This window comes from Anser brachyrhynchus (genome assembly GCF_964034855.1).
Source record: "Anser brachyrhynchus genome assembly, chromosome: 5".
NCBI classification, from domain to species: Eukaryota; Metazoa; Chordata; class Aves; order Anseriformes; family Anatidae; genus Anser; species Anser brachyrhynchus.
The window spans coordinates 11,773,842-11,795,499 of record NC_137699.1 but is presented as its reverse complement, the minus strand read 5'-3'; the positions used below and the strand labels follow the sequence as shown (position 1 = coordinate 11,795,499).

Genomic DNA, 21,658 nt, shown 5'->3' with positions numbered 1-21,658 from the left:
AAGTAACATTCAGTGGAGGCCTTATCTATTCTGCTGGCAAAACCCTGTCTCTTAGGAGGGTCCATGCAATATGCTTGGCTTTTCTGTCTTACTTAAATACTTGGTATTTAAATCCTGTGGTTTAGATGGATGTAGCTGTACGTACCCAATTGTCCATTCTTCGTGTATTTTTTTGACCACTTTAGCTTTTCTCGATAGTGCTGTATATTTCACTTACACTGCTTTTCTTGGTGTATTTTCCAAGGCAGATATATAGGCAGTTGCTTGAGTCTCAGCTCTGCTGTCAAATCCTTCTGCCAGCCTGTCTGGCTGATGAGAATTTTCCTTCAGACCGCTTCAGTGTTTGTAAATAGGCTTGATGTAAGTCATGTCACAGTAAAAGCGATGAAAAAATCTTGTATTAAATGTGATGCTAGTCCAGTGATCCTGATAAGATTGGTACAACCGTACATCAGCGCAATTTAGAGAAATAGCTGTTGTGAATAGAATTTAAACCAGACATCCCCATGGAAAAAGGGTAGTTAAAATGTTGTTTAAATTGGAATAGCACAGAGAAGACACGGAATATAAATAGACTACACTGATAGAAAACAAAGCTAATTGTGGGGAGCACGGTATGAATGTTAAGGTCCTGCTTTGGTTTTGTTTATTCCTATGCATTTGGATTGTGTTGGTAGTTTTAATTTTACCCAGTGTGAACTTGGTGTCAAAATAAATAACACCACATCTTCTTAAATGTCAGAAGTCAGCTTGGCCATAAAGGTTAATCTTAGGAAGTACTATAGTGCAAATAGGGGAGGAAAAAAAAATAGTCTCTGTACAAAGAAGAAGTAGGCATTAATAAACTGCAGAATCTTTAGTTCTGTAGCTTTTTTTATTGCTTATTTTTCCTCACCTTTACCTAGCTATCCTTACCTAAGCAGAGAAGTGACATGAATTCTTTGTGTTGTGAGATAAATGTGTGCTGTATCTTGAACATAACATGATTTCCTCACCCCTGTAACACGACGTAGGAAACAGAGGCCCCAAATTTGCCTTGATTGCTTGGAAGCAGTGAGACAGAGCCTGTGAAAGATAGGTCCCTGTGGAAAATACCTGCAGCGAGAGAAAATGTCCTTTCTGCCTGCTGTGATGGACAGCTTGCAGCTGGTCATCATGTACACAGGCAAGGATGGATGCGACTAAGAACTGCCGTGATACTGTGTACCGCTCAGACAGCTTCTGCTTGTTCTTCTCAAGTCCTGGTCATCGCTCCTAATTAATTGTGTCCGAAAGGATTACTGTCACCATGCATCAATTCCTACCTGGGCTAGGTTGATGCAGAATTTCCTCCCCGCTCCCAGGCTGAAATGGCTTCAGCTAAACAATATACATTAACCAACGGCGCTCGTCATTTACGCTTTAGCTTTCCCAGCTTTAAATAAATGTCCAAGCTGAGCAGCTGGAGCTCAGGCTTGTCACTGGTGAAGTCTTATCTCAGAAGAGTCCAGGGATGCTGTGCTGCTGACCCCGATGGGCAGCAGAGAGGGCACTTGAGCACACAGCTGGGCTCACCCCTGGGTGCCAAAGCTTGCCCTGGGAGCCTGTCGCTTATTCTGGCTTGCAAAAAGCATTGTTAGGGCTTTACGCTTCATTTTGTAAGTAATATGGGATCAGCACCCCTATCAACACTAGGATAGAAGATGTGACAGGTCATATACTGAGAAAATAAGGTGGTTCGTTTTTTGTACCTGCATTTTCCTTGCTCTGTGTCGTGCACCATTAGGTTTACAATAAGTTATTGATTGTGGGGTATGATCATAATACAGATACAGTGACCAAGTGTAAATGTCATATTCTGTGTGTTCTACCTACCTCTCCTGTGTCTGATTAGATATTCAAATGGTGAGTTACAAATGCTTGTAGCAAAAGCCTCCATCTCATAGAAATGCAATATACATGTTGGCAGTCAGTTCCAAAATGCAAAAGGACCGTAACTGCAGTTAGAGACACCTGAAGGAGGCTCGAGTATACCACCTTGAGCTGGGGGTTTCTTTACTTTATTTACTACTCAGATGACAACTGGCTTTGCAGTGCTTGTTGTTAAACTAGGGGTGCTCAAGATTTAGGTTTAATAGCATATCAAGCCAGTATTTTGTACCATGGCCAACCAGAAGCATAATGTCTCAGCTGGATATAAATATTTCAGCAAATACCAGTTTAAGGCACTCCAGGAATCTTTCGGTATCCTGTTAGCCTAAAAGGTTTTTATATAATCTCCTTTAAAGGGAGCTTTTAAAAAAAATAATAATGATTTTTTTTAAATAGAAACTCTAGGTAGAAATATTTGTACTGGTTAAAAAAAAAAAAAAAAGAGGCTCTGCAGGGCTTCTTTGATGTCCTTCAGGCCTGTTATTGATTTATGTATCAACAAAATGCATTCAGCACATCTTGTCCTTGCTTCCATGGCTGTGAGGTTGTATTGGAAAGGTTGGATATGATTCAGGGAGAAAGGAACAGCCAAGTATTTACCGATGCGCGTCTGAAGAAAGCTACACCTGCAGCTTGTGTGTCCAAAGGAGAAGGCTCTTAGCAGCGTGCTGGCTGTGGGACGAGGTGACAGGAGGCCCTGAGTTACCAGCAGGAGGCTCCCATGGATTTCACTGCTCTGCCCTCACTGCAGCGTTCCCATCAGAAAACGGTTCGGGAATCTGAGTCTGAAGGATCCTCAAAGCTTTAATTGCCAAAGGCAAGAGTGGGCAGTAGGACTGGTGAGCTAGGCAATGGGAAACTTGCAGAGTGACACGGGCAATTTGCAATATCAGTCTCCTTATATCTCTTTGGGTGCTCCCCTGGTTCCTCTGGTGAAGCACTGAAACGTGGCTGCAGAGGAGGGCTACGCTCCTTAGCCTGTCAGAGCTCTTCATGCCGCCCTACACAGAAGATAAAATCTGGATACTAGCAGAAATTGCCCTGAGAACAAACAGGTAATGTGCAAGCTGATCCTTGATTTCTCTTTCTGTGCTGTTCATTTGTGGTGACTTCACTTCTCACTTTGAATTGTAGCTAGAGAATGAATCCCAAATGCTCAGTCTCTGGTGAAGCTGTTACGGTGCTCCTGTTCTTGGCGAGGGGAGATTTTGTCCCATGCTTTGGGTGAGTAACCTAGTGATGCCTTCCCTAGCACACTTCACGTTGCACTCTTGAGCCTAAATATATGAACTTCCCTTCTGGGGAAGGTGTACTGCGTTTTGCTGGGCATATATTTATGATGGTATATCCATGGAAAATGTATTATAAATGAATGAAAGTGAAAAATGGCACTGTTACAATCTTAATCTTGCAGTCTGTTAAATGGTATGAATATGAACATCATTCATTATTCTCAAACTGTAAAAGTCACTGCAGTGTTTGCACACTTGCTGTTGGACCTTCATTTATTTCCCTGTGGAATGTCGCTCAATTTTTCTGATGCTAACTTGGGACTCTTAAAGCCTTGTGGACATCCGTTCTATTCTTGTATGCCTACTTTACTGTCTTTTGGTAGACTGAATCCGTGGATCATTTTTTTAATGTAAGGGAATGCTTAAATTCGTTAAAGCTAACAAGTAAAAAACAGTGCGAACATGATAGTAACGTAAACAAAAAGCACCTTATGGATCCTAGGATGTTCTCCACTGAGGCTGTGGGTTGGCCGGTGTTTAAAAAATCTGGTGCAGCTTTCTTAAAGAGCAATCCCTCAAGTTCTGTCTCGCTGTGATATATACACTTTCTAGAAGCCAATATTAGAATAAGCTTTTTCTCATCATTTTTATGCGTAGTGGAATACACATTTGAAAAACCGTGTACCGTAACTCTCCAGAGCTGTCATATCAGGATTTGCTCTCCTAAGCTGGTGCAAGAAATAGGGGAGGTGGGAAACTAAATACCAGTGTGTGCGAGTGTTTATGCTTCTGTCTTGTAGCCCCTTACTTGCATTACTTACTTTACATTTTTGGGATTTCACCAATGTTTATAAAAAAAAAAAAAAGGATTTGACAGACTGGAGACTTGGCAGAAAGCGGCAGAGCTGTTGGCGATCCTTTCTGATGGCAAAGGTACCTGCTATTGTTGTGAATGCTCTTCTGAATAATCCTGAACAGCTCTCACCCAGATTTCCCAAAATGATCCAGCAGAATTATTTCTCCAGGAGTGTTCTGGAGTGAAATTTGGAGGAGGAAAATAAAATGCATTAAATGCAGTAAGTGTGCTTCAGCTTAGATGCCATTTAATTGTAGTCTCTTTAACCTTTTTCTCCTTTTTTGATTACTTGACTTTTTCTCCTCCAGATTTTCATAAATCAAAACTATGATTCGATCATTAATAATCCCTAGTATTTTTTTAATTAATTGTATTGAACTTTGGATTTTGGAGCCTTGGTGAAATATTTTTTTCCTCCAGTTATGACAGTCAATGTGAGGACTTATTTTCTTCTGTTGTGCTTGAAGTGAAATTTTAAAACTTTCTCATAGTTGTAGGAGGTTAGAAATGAATTTTGAGAGAGAGGTCAAATACTTTTTAAATAAAACTATGGACTTCAGGGAGAAGTTATGTGTACGAAATGCCACAGAACTTGTTTTCAGGTGACCACCGTACCAGTGCAAATGAGCATGATCTCGATGTTGATTTGAATCTTTCCTTTTGCTTTATTCACACGTTTTCAGCAAAATCCCTGTCTGAGGCTGGTGTGGAAGCAGCTAGAGCTTGTGCTGGATGACAGAGCAGCACATAAGAGCAGGCAGGCAGCTGACATAACTTATGCCAATATATGCTCCCGGGGGATAAATCCTCAGCTGGTACGAATTACCACAGCTTCATTAGCGCAAGTGAGGGATGTCAGGCTGTACCCAGCTGACGATGCGGCCTTGTGGCTGTAAAACCTCCAGAGGAGAAGCATGGCTCGGTGTGTTCATGCACACACGTGTGCGAGGCGTGAAGCCTGGCAGTTTCAGCCTGTGCAGCCCCGGAGGAGGCATTCCAAGGTCTGCGGTTTGCAGTGCCTCAAAAATTCAGGCTCGGGCTGTGGGGTGGCTGCAGCCGTCCCACCTGAGCTGTGCCACAGTCCTGTTGTGTGGCAGCAGGTACTGCTCAAGGAGAAATAGGCTGAGATCTCATCTGGCTGGGGCTCAAATGCCGACCCATTTCCCTGGAGATGACAAGCTAATGGCTTGTCCGCAGAGCCGTGCGGTTTTTCCTAGTTCTCCTGGAAACGAATGGAGCCGGAGCGGAATCGCGTGCTGCCTTGCGATAGCATAATGCTCTTACAGAGCTATTTGTACGGCAAGCTGCTTTCGTGGACAAATTAGACATGCAGAATTTCCAGATTTTGCCTTATTCAAATTTTAATTAACTCCGTGTAATAAGCTGTAAGCACATTAATATCAACAAAATACTTCGTATTGTATCTGTTAATACTCAGAAGATAAAGGCAGAAGTATTGTTTTCATACAAAGACCAGTGAAGCTATAAATAATGGGGAGCTCTTTTATGAAATTGGAACAGGCAGTAAGAATAATCCTGCTTTTTCAATAGCAGATTTCAAATAATAAGCATGCAGCCAAAGGTGCTCGAATGGGGTTTTTTAATATCACATGCATCATTTTAAGTTTATATTTTAAAAATTGATAGATTCATTTGCATTCCCTAGCTTGGACAGATGGTGTGATCCGTAACAAAATACTCAGCAGCATACTAAAAAGGATCATTTCGGCACCTTTTTGCTGCAAGCACGTCTCATCCAAATAGCGAGGGATAGCTTTTGAAATGAACCATGCTCACGTGGATCGTTTTAAGGTGAAAACGTTACCTGGGCATCCACAGCTACCAGCTGGATGGCTTATTGCGCTTGGAAGAAACGTCTGTGGATGTCAGTAGGAGACATCCTGGAGAAGTCATGGAAAACAGGAGTCCTGGCTGCTGTTTCAGGCTGTGCTCTGACATTTGTGGCAGTGGGGCACGAGCTGGAGCTCAGCCTGCAGCCACCCATTTCGCTCCCTCCCAGCCTCCTCCACCAGCAGCAGATGCGTTCTTGCAGCTGTTTGGAGAACCTATATTGGGAAATGTTGGAAGGAAATGTTGGCAAACACCAGCTGAAAAGGAGCCCGTTCCTTCATTTGTTTAAAAACCTTTCCTTGGGAGTAGGGACTTGCTTGCCTATCACCCAGAGCAGGTCCTGATCCACTTAACCATGCGGCCAGGGATGCTCAGTGCCCCCACCCTTGGGTGCTGCTCAGCTGAAATGAGCAGCTGCGAGGGATGAGGGCTCCCGAAACTGCTTTGGGCCACTGAGCCCAAAGGCGTGTGGCTACGCTGGGGTTTGTATCCCTGCAGTAACATGGCCATGCTTTGATAAGCTATTTTTGGCTGTGTGCTCAAAATTAAGTCTAAGAAATATTTTTGTAAGAGTCTGTCTTTCTTTTATTTTAAAGAAAAACCATGATCGTATGTTTAAAAGGTAAGCGAGAAGTGCTAGTTATTGTATTTTCTACCATTCTACTTAGCCTAGCCTGGTTTCCATCTGGAGAATTTGGAATAATTCTGAATTTGGAGCTGGTCTCGGTGACCTCTGTTCTGTGTCATTGGTATTATGGCTCCTTTGTACACGGAGACCAGGCAAAGGCTGGCTATCGGGATTTTTGAAGAAAGTCCTTTACAGAGGACAATTATTTTAGTAATAATTGGAACTTATTTAGAAAAATACCACTGGAATTCTACTGAAGGGGACATCTGTGGTTGCAAATGAGAGAAAAAAAACCCTGTTTCAAACCCTGCCAGTTGAGCAAAACTACAATATGTTCTGAAAGTCAAGCTGCGTTTTCTCATTTTTGCACATCGTAACCAGTAATAAAAGTCTTTGGGGCTAAATTAGGTTCTCTGTTTCACTTCTGAAAACTCAATTGCTTTTCTATTGTCAGCAGCAGCACCAGCGCGAGCCAACCTACAGAAAATAAGACTGTGGCAAAGGTTAGTGCAGGGATAATTACAGAATCACTTGGAAAAGTTTCAACTGGTACAGGAGTATTTCTTGTGAAGAATTTTACCCCCCAAAATGTAATCTATGCCTCTCGGTATACTGCAAGCAGTAAAGAAAAGGATTTTTAAATCTCCAGGTGCTGTCTTGAAGAAATGACTTACTGTTTTTAAAGTATAAATCAGCTCTGGAGAACTGCATGCTCATGCAAATGCATATTTTCGTATTGGTGCTTTTGTTTGTGCATTGTTTTTTTGTGAGGAACAGAAGTTCAGTCCCACAAATTTCTGTGTTGCTATCTGGGGAGGGCTGGGAGCTGTAGATACCGGCACCAGGATTTCTCAGTGGCAGGCTGAGATCAGCAATGTTTTACTTGGTTAGGAAGGAAATGCCTCGGTGCAGGAATAAATACTGGATTGCATTATAGCAGCAGTTATTAACCTATCAATTTTGCTTGCCTGAATAACTGCTAATGGAGATATAACTGTCTGCAGGTTTGAGCAGAAATAATGAGAGCTGGGAAATAATTGTTGTACGGATGTACTGTTACATAAAACTAATAATAAAAGCATTTAGGATGAGAACCTGGAGAAACAGCCTTTTACTTGCAGGAAGGGGCGTGCGCTTAAGAAGCCGTTTGTACCATCGAGCGGTGATTTGGGCCTAGATTGGAAAAGTAGTTCTGTGTGCAAGAGGGTGCAACATTCAAGGAAATTTGATGGTAGAATTTTGGAGTCTTAATTCCGTCCCCGAGGTCAATTGTCTTTGTAGCGTGGGCATTTTGGGCTGCAGTACTTCATGGCCTTGTATCCTGAAGCTGATCAGGAGGAGATGTTGATCTCTGGCTTTTTGCAAGCCCGTGTTCTGTATCGCTCTTGCTTGTTCCAATTATAAATTGGAGGCTCAGCCACTCGGTTGTTCTGCAGGCTCCTGCTTGTATGCTTTAATTTGGATGAAGTGCTTTGGCAGCTGAAATGCTGAAGTCAGTGGTAGGTACTGATTTATTATCCAGATGCCATCGGTTTCCTGTATGTGTGAACATGGAGATTAATCTTAGCCGTGCTGTGTGAAGACCCAAATCACAGGAGTTGTCCCAGGATATTCAGTCCCTGTGGCTGCTGTCCCCCCCAGGACATGCCGATGCTTCACAGATGTAGAGGACTGACCAAAGGCCAGCCTTGGTCACAGGAGTCTAGATAGGGGTTAATCAAGACACAACGTTGCTGTGACTCCTCTAAATCTTGATTCCCAGAAGTCACATCTTCCCAATTCCTGTGGAAAGGTCATTTTGAGAAGCACTAGCTCACCTCTCACCACAACACAACAGTTTCAAGAGCTGCCCGTGGTGGTGCTGAGGGGCTGCCCAGCACCGTGCCGCCACACGTGCGCTAAATGCAGCCCAAATGTTCTCATTTACGAGATGTGGCGTTCATGAACCATTACAGTGCTAATAGCTGACCTCCTTCCTGTAATATTTTTGATCAGAAAAGGCGTTTTTGTAAATGAGAGTAATGCAGGATGCTTCTTGAGCCTGCGGTGGCTGACCCTGACGCTCAGGGATCACAGTGATGTCTCAGGCACTCAGGAGTTGTTTATAGGATTCCTGTACCGTTTGTCAAATGTTTGTTTTTTTTTTTTTTCTAACAGGAAAATCACATTTCTGCGGGCATACTGTGATGAGCCTTTAATGGCAGCATAAGTTTCAGGATGTGAAGCGATGCAGGTTTTTTAACATATCCTGAGCCCTGAGTTCCAGTTTGGCTGAGCTGGCCGTGCCAAGCACTGCTGCTTGGGATTTTAGCGACCACAACTCAGAGCAGAAAGTACACCTAACGGCTTTTAACATTGCCTCATTGCAAATTAAACATGACAACTATATCACTCCAACCAGGAGTAGGAAACGTAACACCACAGATTTGAAATCTTCAGCTGCTTTTCAGCAGTGTCCAAAATGCTCAGGGTTGGCTGTTTCTGATGCTTACGTGCTGTATCTGTGAAGTAGTTTGTTACTCATCACATCTGTTCCCAAATGAAAAGATGCATTTTTTCACCATTGCTTTTACCTGTTTGATGCTGATGACACAATCTGTCTTTGGGTTTTGACACAGTTCTGGCTCATAATATAGAAGAGAAAGTTGAACATTGCTTTTTTGGAGTATCCGCTTGGTAATAGCAATCTCGTATGTGTTTGGTGGTAGATTTCCAGATTAACATATTGAACAGCCTTAATTTGAAAGCCCATCTAGGTCAGCTGTTATCTACTGCTGGCACTCGCATCAATTTTTAGCTGTTGTTCGGTCCTTTTAGTAGTTGTTACTGCAGCTCCCGAGAAGCACAGTGGGCCAAAGGTTTTGGTGTTTGCTCCTGCCACCCAGAGAAATAATGAGATCGGTACAGCAATAGAAGAGCCTCCACGTCAGGAAAGCAGACCCTTACAATTAAGTTGTGTCGAGGGTAAAGGCAGAACATCTCTACTTCTGAAACCACATATCTATGGCTAGAAGAATAAAGATATTTAACATAGCTTTGTCCTTTAGGAGTTGATCTGGCATTAAGTTCAGGCAAAGGTGCTTTCTTATTCCTGAGGGAGTTGCTTAATATGAGCTCTGGTCATCACCTGCTGGCTGCCCCCAGGCTCCCTCTGCAGCGGGGAAAGAGCCGGCTCAGCCCTGGCTGTATCGGAGGCTGTGACGAAGCCACCGCTGAGCCATAATTTCATTTGCTGAGCTTGATTGTTACTGAGACGATCCCAGCTTATTGTTATAACCTGTTATTACAGCAATAATAACCTGGTGGTTTTGCTATTGAATGTGGCGGGATTAGTACGTGAAGTGAGAAGGGGCTATCGTGTTAACACGGTATTATAAAGTCATGGTTAAACTTAGAAGTTTCCTCTCCTGAAGGGAAAGAGGCAACTGTCCTACAGGCTTGGAAGCAGGTGAAAATCTGGAACTCGCCCTCGAGTAAATGAAGATGAATTATGCTATCCTACTATGATCTGGAAATAAGAATGCTGTATCTATAGGCTGAACAGCATGTCAGAATGGAACTGGCATCTCGCCTTTTCATGCAGTATATCACTGAGAAAACCCTGAGCTATTCCCAGGATTTTGCATTAAATTTCTTCTCTCCAGGCACACAGCTAGGTAGGTCTGCGGTGTGTGTGGATTTCGGTACTGGGATGCATCGTGAGAAGTAAGGGTTGCTCAGTGCCCTGGAAAGCATGCCAGGGCCAAAAATCCATGTTAATAAATTATCAATTGATTTGACGCATCTATTGGTCAGGCGGATCAGGATCTCTAACTTCTAATTGGTGGCCTTTATCTCAGAGACCATTTAAATTAAAATAAAACAAAACATTTTTGTGTCTACCAGACGAAGGCTGTGCTTTTCCTTTTCCCTAAGGTAAACGGAGCTTGCTTCTGCCCTCGCTCAGTGATACAGAAAACAAAGTTCAACTAAAATACCTTCAAAGGAACGGGGATGAGTGCAGGACTTAAGCCCTGTGTTCTCTACAAAATAAAATGTGAGAAATAAGAGAAATAAGAGTTACAGGAGCCCTGTAAAGCATGACATGGTCAAAAATTAGGTCAAAATTAGGCTTGCTGGTACTGTCTGTTTTATATATGTGTGTATATATAGAGAGCAGCAGCAGACGTGCTGGGGACCTCATGTTCTTTGTGTCTGCCGCCAGCGTGCCCTCGCTCTGCGCATTGTCTTGGTGTTAAGTGTGGCAATAATAAGAAATGTTTTAGCTATTTGTTCATAAATGTTGTCATCCAATGGAAAGTGGCCCTGCAGGTGCCGCAGGCGTTAACCACAGTGCTTCTGTGTCTTGAAGAGATCTAAAGGATGCTTAAAGCGTGCTCTGAAGCACGCAATAAAAATGAGGCGAATTGGAATTTTAACATCTACACGGTGTGTTCACATTACTTCTTACTGCCATGTTCTTTAAGAACTTACAAGTCATGATTTATACGGAAATCCTTAAAGAGGAGGAGATGTGGTTTGGGTGGTAATAATGCTTCAAAACGGTAACTGTGACAGATCTTTGTTTTGTTATTAAATATTAACTTTTATTATTTTTTTAAGGGAAAAAAAAAAGAGGGGTGTTTTCACAATGTTCCATGTCATAAACACAAGTCTGCATAAGCACAAGAGTCTGGGTGTTAGTTTTTCATGGTAGCTGCATCTTCATGGACTAAACCTTTCAGGATCTTGGAGTCCATGGAATGCAACTTCTGGGCTGTCAGAAGTGGGGTGAGAAGTATGGACCGTTCCTGAAGAAGCCACGATATATTCTTCATATCAGAGTCACAAAATGGTTGAAGTTGGAAGGGACCTCTATAGATCATCTCGTCCAACCTGCCCCCAAATCCTTGACTTTTCTTGATATCAGCAGGACCCTTTTGTAGTTTGAAAGAGAGTAACTAGCATTGATGTTGAATTTGATAAAAAACAAAAATCCCACGGAATGATTTTATTATGTACTTTACAATATTAATAATCTACCTGTTTCTCAGTCCAGAGTTGCAGTTTTCTGATGATGAGGCTTACTGTATGAAAAATGAATTTCCTGGGCCATCTTAATTTTCCACGATACTCCAAGCACGAATTTAAAACTTTCAGTTCTTCTGTTAGAACAGATGACACCAGAAACTGTCAAAATTGTTTTCAAGGAGGAATTTAGAGTAATTTGTATTTTACAAAGCTTGAAAAGTGGGCATTGTTTTTTCTTGAAATTTGGCAAAAAAAAAAAAATGAATCCTATGCTAATTGTAGTGGCTGGAGGCATGCTACAATCACGTTTCTGTGTATGTGTCTTTGTACAGAAATACTCAACAGGTCTGTTATACTGGTTGCATGTAGTGTGATTTGTTGGACTAGGAAAAGGCCTTCTCGAGTTATAGAATCATAGAATCATTGAAAAATTAAGGTTGGAAAAGACCTTCAAGATCATCTCGTCCAACCATCCTCCTACCACCAGTATCACCCACTAAACCATGTCCCTATGCGCCAGGTCCAACTTTTTCTTGAACACCCCCAGGGACGGTGACTTCACCACTTCCCTGGGCAACCCCTCCTAATGCCTGACCGCTCGTTCTGAGAAGAAATGTCTCCTAATTGTTTTGATTGTTGAAGGGTAGTGCTCATTGTTCAATTCTTTGTTTTAATTGTTGAAGAGTAGGGGTGTGAAGTTTCCATTTTTTCACTCACCAGGGACATCGCCCAAATGCCAGGACTTTTCAGCTATGATGGAGAGAGGCTAGGCAACTACATCAGCCAGTTCCCTCAGGACCCTGGGATTCATGTCATCGGGTCCCACAGACTTGTACCTGCTTAGATTCATCAGGTGGTCTTGAACCAGCTCTTCACTTACAGTGGGTGGGACTTTGCTCCCTAAGCCTCCATTTACGGGTCCAGGGAAATGAAAGACTTGGGAAGCCCGCCTACCAGTGCAGACGGAGGCAAAGAAGTTGCTGAGTACCTCAGCCTTCTCCAATTACTCAGATATAGAAACTCACTCCTAATGTAAGAAATGAACCACCTATAATTGCTTACACACTAATATTTTCATTCCTCGGTCTATTTTCACTAGTGTTAAAGGTGCATAGTGGCCCACGGGGACTCCTCCTGGAACTCCAGCGCAGCAGCCTGAAGGAAGCTGGGTCCTCTCTTGTGCTCTTCCTCAAGGCACTGCGCAGGAGATGCCACCTCTCGCACAAGGGCTGGGGGAAGGGAAAGAAGCACTCACACAACCCCTGAGAATCGGCAACAGAGTTGTTTATTGCTGGGTGTTGTGGTTTAACCTGGCCGGCAGCTAAACACCACACAGCCATTTGCTCACCCTCCCCCCTCCCCCTGTGGGATGGGGGAGAGAAATGGGAAAGTGAAGCCGGTGAGTTGAGATAAAGACAGTTTATTAAGACAGGAAAATAACAATAATAATAATAATAATAGTATTACTAATAATAATGTGTAAGAAAACAAGTGATGCACAATGCAATTGCTCACCACCCGCTGACCGATGCCCAGCCTATCCCCGAGCAGCCGACCCCCCCACCCCAGCCAGCCACCCCTATATATTGTTTAGCATGACGTCAGATGGTATGGAATACCCCTTTGGCCAGTTTGGGTCAGCTGTCCTGGGTCTGTCCCCTCCCAGCTCCTGCTGCACCCCCAGCCTGCTCGCTGGCAGGACAGAGCAAGAAGCCGAAAAGTCCTTGGCTTGGTGTAAGCACTGCTCTGCAGCAATTAAAACATCAGCATGTTATCAGCGCTCTTCTCATCCTAATCCAAAACGTAGCACCCTACCAGCTACTATGAGGGAAAATTAACTCTGTCCTAACTGAAACCAGGACAGATATCCACCCCTTATTCCATACAATTTATGTCATGCTCAGGTTACACTCTTTCCAATACATTCTAATTAATCACCGTTTTCATCTATGGTATATAGCAATCATGGTAGTGATGACATACAGTATTATATAATAATTAACGTACTACAATTCAACTCATTCAGGTCCCTGAGCAGAAGCAATCCCACGAATGGGTTTGTCTTTTCCTGAGGCAGGAGTAGCCCAGACTGTTTTACCCAGCATGTTTCTTACGTGCACTACAGGAACTTTATCCCCTTCTACAGTGCGTAACAGGTTTGATTGGGCAGGTCCAGCTCGGTTGGCAGATCCCCTGGTATTGACTAACCAGGTGGCCTTTGCCAAATGTGTATCCCAATTTTTGAATGTCCCAGCACCCATTGCTTTCAGTGTAGTCTTCAACAGTCCATTGTATCGTTCAACTTTTCCAGAGGCTGGTGCATGATAGGGGATGTGATACACCCACTCAATACCATGTTCTTTGGCCCAAGTGTCTATAAGGTTGTTTCGGAAATGAGTCCCGTTGTCTGACTCAATTCTCTCTGGGGTGCCATGTCGCCATAGGACTTGCTTTTCAAGGCCCAGGATAGTGTTCCGGGCGGTGGCATGGGGCACAGGATATGTTTCCAGCCATCCGGTGGTTGCTTCCATCATTGTAAGTACGTGGCGCTTGCCGTTGCGTGTTTGAGGGAGTGTGATGTAATCAATCTGCCAGGCCTCTCCATGTTTATATTTCAGCCATCGTCCTCCATACCAAAGAGGCTTTGACCGTTTGGCTTGCTTGATTGCAGCACATGTTTCACAGTCATGAATAACCTGTGCTATAGTGTCCATGGTCAGGTCCACCCCTCGATCACAAGCCCATCTGTATGTTGCATCTCTACGTTGATGGCCTGAGGTGTCATGGGCCCATCGGGCTATAAATAATTCACCTTTATGTTGCCAGTCCAGGTCCACCTGAGCCACTTCAATCTTAGCAGCCTGATCCGCCTGCTGGTGGTTTTGATGTTCTTCAGTAGCCCGATTCTTGGGCACATGAGCATCTACATGGCGTACCTTTACAACCAGGTTCTCCACCCGGGCAGCAATATCTTGCCACAATGCCGCAGCCCAGATGGGCTTGCCCCTGCGCTGCCAGTTGTTCTGCTTCCATTGCTGTAACCACCCCCACAGGGCATTTGCTACCATCCATGAATCAGTATAGAGATAGAGAACTGGCCACTTTTCTCGTTCAGCAATATCTAAAGCCAGCTGAATGGCTTTCACTTCTGCAAACTGACTCGATTCACCTTCTCCCGCAGCAGCTTCTGCAACTCGTCGTGTAGGACTCCATACAGCAGCTTTCCATCTCCGATGCTTTCCCACAATACGACAGGACCCATCAGTGAACAAGGCATGTTTCTTCTCATTTTCCGGTAGCTTGTTGTACAGTGGGGCTTCTTCAGCACGGACCACCTCCTCCTCTGATGATATCCCAAAGTATTTGCCTTCTGGCCAGTCCATAATCACCTCCAAGATTCCTGGGCGACTGGGGTTTCCTATTCGAGCTCGCTGAGTAATCAGTGCAACCCACTTGCTCCATGTGGCATCAGTTGCATGATGTGTAGAGGGGACCCTTCCTTTGAACATCCAGCCTAGTACCGGCAGTCGGGGTGCCAGGAGGAGCTGCGCTTCAGTACGGACCACTTCTGAAGCAGATCGAACTCCTTCATATGCTGCCAATATCTCCTTTTCAGTTGGAGTATAGCGGGCCTCAGATCTTCTGTATCCCCGACTCCAAAACCCCAGGGGTCGACCTCGAGTTTCCCCAGGTTCTTTCTGCCAGAGGCAGGTGGGACCATTCTCCCTGGCTGCGGTGTAGAGCACATTCTTTACATCTGGTCCTGTTCGGACTGGCCCGAGGGCTACTGCATGAACTATTTCCTGCTTAATTTGTTCAAAGGCTTGTCGTTGCTCAGGGCCCCATTCAAAAGCATTCTTCTTACGGGTTACTTGGTAGAGCGGGTTTACAATCAGACTGTAATTTGGAATATGCATTCTCCAAAACCCCACGACACCTAGGAAAGTTTGTGTTTCTGTTTTGCTAGTTGGTGGAGACATAGCTGTTATTTTGTTGATCACATCCATTGGGATTTGATGGCATCCATCTTGCCATTTTATTCCTAAAAACTGGATCTCTCGTGCAGGTCCTTTATTTTGTTTTATGGCAAAACCGGCCTTCAGAAGGATTTGGACTATTTTCTTCTCTTTCTCGAAAACTTCCTCTGCAGTGTCACCCCACACAATCATGTCATCGATGTACTGCAGGTGTTCAGGAGCTTCCCCCTGCTCCAGCGCAGACTGGATCAGTCCATGGCAAATGGTAGGGCTGTGTTCCCACCCCTGGGGCAGCCGATTCCAAGTATATTGGACTCCCCTCCAAGTGAAAGCAAACTGTGGCCTGCACTGTGCTGCTAGAGGGATGGAGAAAAATGCATTAGCGATATCAATTGTGGCATACCACTTGGCTGCCTTTGATTCCAGTTCATACTGGAGTTCTAGCATGTCCGGCACCGCAGCACTCAGTGGTGGCGTGACTTCGTTCAGGCCACGATAGTCCACTGTTAGTCTCCACTCACCATTAGACTTTCGCACTGGCCGTATGGGACTATTAAAAGGTGAATGAGTCTTGCTGATCACTCCTTGGCTCTCCAGTTGACGAATTAGCTTATGGATGGGACTCAGGGAGTCTCGGTTGGTGCGATATTGCCGCCGGTGCACAGTTGTGGTAGCGATCGGCACTTGCTGTTCTTCAACCCTCAGCAACCCCACAACAGAAGGGTCCTCTGAGAGACCGGGCAAGGTAGACAACCGTCTCTAAGCTGTCTCTAGCTGTCTCTAAGGCAGCTATGCCAAAAGCCCAGCGGAACCCTTTTGGGTCCTTGAAATATCCTCTTCTAAGATAGTCTATGCCAAGGATGCACGGAGCATCTGGGCCAGTCACAATACGGTGCTTTTGCCACTCATTACCGGTTAGACTCACTTCAGCCTCCAATACAGTTAACTGCTGGGATCCCCCCGTCACACCATAAATACAGATGGGCTCTGGCCCTTTATAGCTTGATGGCATTAGAGTACATTGTGCACCGGTGTCTACCAAAGCCTTATACTTCTGTGCATCTGACGTGCCAGGCCATCGAATCCACACAGTCCAATAAACTCGATTGTCCCTTTCCTCCCCCTGGCTGGAGGCAGGGCCCCTCTAGTCCTGGTCAGAATCTTCGTTTCTGTGTTTAAAGAACTGCCTGCTGGAAGTTGGAGCAGCAAACTTTTCAGAGAACCCCTTTTTCCCGATTGTTTTCTTTTGCAACTCATGTACCCGTGCCTCTAGGGTCGCAGTAGATTTTCCATCCCATTTTCTCATGTCCTCTCCATGGTCACGTAGGTAAAACCACAGGGTGGCATGGGGTGTGTGCCCACCATATTGTCTTCCTTGCATGGATGAACACTTACCCCTAATAGCTGAGACACTGGTTTGTACAGGTGGGGAGGAAAATAAAATCTCTTTAAGTTGGTGGACCTCTTCAGAAAGTTTCTCCGAAGTATTCTCTTTTAGTTGGTGGACACAGGTTCGTTCAGGTGGGGGGGAAGATAAATTCTCTTTAAGTTGGTGGAACTCTTCAGAGAGTTTCTCCACAGCCGAGATGCAGGCCTGTAGGGAAGAGGAGAGACTTTCTTCGTACTGCCGGAGTTGTTTAGCCACTTCATCCACTGTGGGTTCCTCATCCTCTTTCCAGGCCATTATTGCCAACGAGCTGGCATATGATGATGGTGCACTTTGTACAAACTTCTGCCACATGGGTCGTATACACTGGACTTCATCTGGATCTGTGGATATTTGTGCGTCGTCTAGGTCCTTATAAATTACCTCCCGTATGGCTAATTCCCTCAGGTACTGAATTCCCTTCTCCATGGTGGTCCACTTGCCTGGTAGACATACAAGTTCTTCCTTGAAGGGATGCCTTTCCTTCACAGCTGACAGGAGATGCCTCCAGAGGCTGTGAGATCGTGCTCCATCTCTAATTGCTTTGTCAATGCCTGCGTCTCTAGCAAGGGATCCCAGCTTCCTGGCTTCCCTGTCCTCTAATTCCCGGCTGCGGGAGCTGGAGCAGCTGCTGGAGCGGCTGCAGGAGCTGGAGCTAGGTTGATAGTAGCATCAATTGCAGCTCGATAGGCACAAGCCAGACCCCAGCACGCTACAGTGATTTGTGTCACTTTGGAACAGCCAGAGTCATGACACCTTTTTTTCAAGCATTCTACCGGTTTTTTAGGATTTTGCAGTTGTTCAGGGGTGAATGTCCAAAACACTGGAGGTGCCCACTGCTCTAGAAACCTGCCCATATCCTCCCACACTCCCTGCCACTCGCAACTATCCCGCCTCAAGACAGATCTCCGGATGAGATTGCTAAGTAGTTGTTTAACCTTAAACAAAACCTGAAGCGCATTCAGGAGACATAACAACAAGAACATGCTGGTCTGAGTATCACAAGGATATTCAACATCTCGGAGAACCACCGTAACTAGCTCGGGGGATAAGAGGGTAGTGGTGAAGGAGAAAGGGAGAGTGAACAGGTAGGGAAACATGTCTTCCCCTGTCCCCTTCACAGATTGGCTCCCTGACGAAAAAAGGCAGTAGGTGTAATTGCTAATAGTTTCCGAGATATGGGTTCCAAAGTATAGAGTCAACAACAGTGCTGAGTACAAATACCAGGTTAGAGTCATGACCAGAAATCTCATCATTTCATAAGCCATTGTTACACCGCACAGTACCATAAGAATCTTAAACCAGGGCCCGGAAAGGATAAACAGCGTGACGGGGAGCACATACAGAAAGTAAGGTGCTATAAAACTCAATTTGGAAAACAGGCACAGCAGACTTGAGATTAAGGCAATCAACATCGTGACTAGCAACTATTAAGCAGTCCAATACTTATACCAATTTTAGTTTAACACACTCTGGTCAAATCTGTCGTTATCTCAACCCTTCGAGCCCCACGTTGGGCGCCAAAAGGACTGTTGTGGTTTAACCCGGCCGGCAGCTACACACCACACAGCCGTTCGCTCACACAGCCTCTGGGATGGGGGAGAGAAACGGGAAAGTGAAGCCTGTGAGTTGAGATAAAGACAGTTTATTAAGACAGGAAAATAATAATAACAATAATAATAATAATGATAATAGCACTACTACTAATAATGTGTACGAAACAAGTGATGCACAACGCAATTGCTCACCACCCGCTGACCGATGCCCAGCCTATCCCCGAGCAGCTGGCCCCCCACCCCGGCCAGCCACCCCTATATATTGTTTAGCATGACGCCAGATGGTATGGAATACCCCTTTGGCCAGTTTGGGTCAGCTGTCCTGGGTCTGTCCCCTCCCAGCTCCTGCTGCACCCCCAGCCTGCTCGCTGGCAGGACAGAGCGAGAAGCCGAAAAGTCCTTGGCCTGGTGTAAGCACTGCTCTGCAACAATTAAAACATCAGCATGTTATCAGCGCTCTTCTCATCCTAATCCAAAACATAGCACCCTACCAGCTACTAGGAGGAAAATTAACTCTGTCCTAACTGAAACCGGGACACCAGGACATCTTGCAGGTGAGCCTGCGGGATGTCCGTGGTGTTTGGTGGCTCCAAGCTAATGCTTGGGATGGGGCCTGAGCAACAAGTAGGGAGCTCACCGGGCACTCCTGTGACGCTGTTGGTGTGCTCTGATGGCAGAGAGCGAAGACATGCCGGGGTAGTCCCAGGTCTGATCTGGCCGAGGTGGATCCACTTCCATTGGTTCCTCTGCCTCTTCTGGTGAACTGAGCTCCATGGGCTCCACGGTGTTTGGCAGAAGGACAAGCCAGTCCTTGCCCGGGACTGCCCAAACGGGATGCCTTCCATCAGGAATGTTTTCAGGCCAGGGTGCCGAACCAGGGGGTCGTCCAGTTCCGAGCCTAGGTCCCATGCCACTCTCTAGTTCATTTCCATGCATGGTTTCAACGCTGCCATCTGTTTTACAGCCATGGCTGGGTCCCACGCTGTATTCTGGACGACAGGTATGCCTCTGCTCCATGCGGCTGTCTGCCTGGTGCTCCTGCTTTCGCTCCAGGCCTCCACTGTGACACGGGGAAGGCCCAGGCCCCCTGTCGCTGTATGGCTGAGGGGGCGGCCCGTTCCCCGCGTTGTTGCAGTGCCAGTGGTACTGCCGGTAAGTGTCTGTGGGCTGCGTGCCAGAGGTCTCTCGGGCACAGGTGTTTCTTGTGCCACCAGCACTACCCCTCTGCCCATGACACTTCTCCTTATCGTTAGCTGCCTTCCTTGGTGCTTCCTTGGACTGCATTGCTGTCCTCGCACACCAAGAAGGGCTGCCTCTCGCCTCCATGCTTCTGCTCTACCTCCTGCCGCACAAGCTGGCTGTCAGAGGGCCTTGAAGCTCAGCGAGTGCTGGGCCAGCTGCAGGCGTCCTGTTTTGTAGGGCCCGCAGCACAGGCGGGGCAGTGGTGTCCCCTGTGACCTCAGCAAGCCTCTCTGATGGAGTGGCCCATGCGTGGCCAAAGGCGGCTGTGTTGGGAGCGGCCTGGAAGATGCCCTCACGTGGACAAGGACAAGGATTGAGGGGGCTGAGGGCCCCTTTTCTGGGGCTGGCTCACCTGGGCCATTTGGCTTGCCAGAGAGAAAGGCTGCCCCACGCGGTCGTGCCTCATCCCGTTTTTCTCCAGGTCTCCAAGGGTTAAGATCTCTAAAAGAAAACAACGCCAACAAAAACAAAACAGGCCAATTCAGTTTTGACTGCTTTAGCCTTTTGAAGTACCCATCATGACTATTAATAACTTGGAAAAGTTTTTGCTCCATGTTTGGAATGTGACGGTAAAATTCTGCAACACGCTCATGGTGTGGGAGGATTTTTGGTTACATTCAGAGCCTGAGTCTGGAAATTTGTGCTTGAACTGGGAAAAGCAAGGGATGTATTTAATTGACAGGCTCAAGCACTCTCTTCTTACAAGAGAGAAAAAGACGGCACTTAAACTTGATAACTCCTTACAAATAACAAGTGAGGAATAAAGATAGGACATCAGCATTCCTCAAGAGGGAGAAGAAACATGAAATGGAGTTAAACATGTCCTTTACACACACACGTGCACTGTGTATTGTAGAGTACAACGTGAGTGCATGTCTAATGATTTCCCTACCTGCACTCCCAGTTGGATTACTGGTGTCTTATCTCTGCGCCCTGCATACCCTTTTATAAATCATATGCTTGATTCACCGACGGGGGTTAGGAGCTTCAGCTGAGAGTAGGGTCCTCTGGTGGGAGTTGTTAGATACTCCCCACTCTCTTTGTAACACAACAGCATGAGTGAGCATGGGCAATGAGTAAGAGGAAGTTACTGACGTTTTCAGTATTCAGCTCTCCTGTTGCTGGCCAGGGCACTTTCCATGACCTTACGAACCCATCAACTTACTGACAAAGTGCAGTAAGAGTGGTTACCAAACTGAGGTTTTTCAGGCACGCCGCCTTCTCCTGCAGTAAGATAGTGATTTTTTTTAAGTGTGTTTTCCTGTTGGTTCTCCCCCCAACCTGCAACATATTTGGCAGAAGTAGGCAGAGCTTTCCTATCTAACCCTTATTTTCTCGAGCACGTGGACTGAGCCTACTTTTATTGGAGTCTAACGTGGTCTTGATGCCTTAACTTTTTGTGTAGCTACTGGCGAGGAACATGTCATCGTTTTGAGTAACATAGTGTTTTGTATGCGGTTTTGCTGACTCTTAGTAACTTCTAAAAACTAGATTACAGCTTGTTATTGTATTTGATTATACATCTGTTTTCAATAATAATAAAAAAAAAAGGCAAGAGAGTTGTTCTGTTTTCCTTCCCAGAGTTATGTGGTCTAACTCAGAGGCAGATCCTTGCTGCACTGCATGCTGTATTTATTGTTAATTCAGCCTGTCAAGGAAACCAGCATTAGGTGCAGGGTATGATTCTGGTTATCTTGATTTTGCTGTTGTTATTCCGAATGTGGTTCCTTCTGTGGCTGCGTATAACCTAGGAGAAAACAAAATGTCCATGTTGTCCGCTCTGTCTGCTCTGGGGTTTCTGCGAAAGCGTGGTTCTGTGGGGGCGAACAGCAAAAGCTCCGCTTCTGTATTGCTCTGAGTGGTTACAGGGTGAGGGACTTGTTGCAGTAATAATTTTCAGGAGGAAAAACATTAAAAAAAAAAAAAAAAAAGAGTAACCTGTCTGGTAGAGAGGTGTATGGCCCGTCCA

At 45.4% G+C, this 21,658-nt stretch overlaps 2 protein-coding genes across 3 annotated transcripts in view; one reads left to right on the top strand and one right to left on the bottom strand.

Annotated features, from left to right (window-relative positions):
- Positions 1-21,658, top strand: part of NAV2 (neuron navigator 2) — a 431,840-nt gene that overhangs the window by 33,818 nt on the left and 376,364 nt on the right. The gene's annotated exons all lie outside the window — the stretch shown is intronic.
- Positions 10,031-21,658, bottom strand: part of LOC308195293 (uncharacterized protein) — an 82,410-nt gene continuing 70,782 nt past the window's right edge. The window contains exon 2 of the mRNA XM_080592413.1: positions 10,031-18,019. Coding sequence (XP_080448539.1) covers positions 13,507-15,912 — 2,406 coding nt within the window. The 5' untranslated portion in view covers positions 15,913-18,019 and the 3' untranslated portion in view covers positions 10,031-13,506. The remainder of the gene's footprint in view (positions 18,020-21,658) is intronic.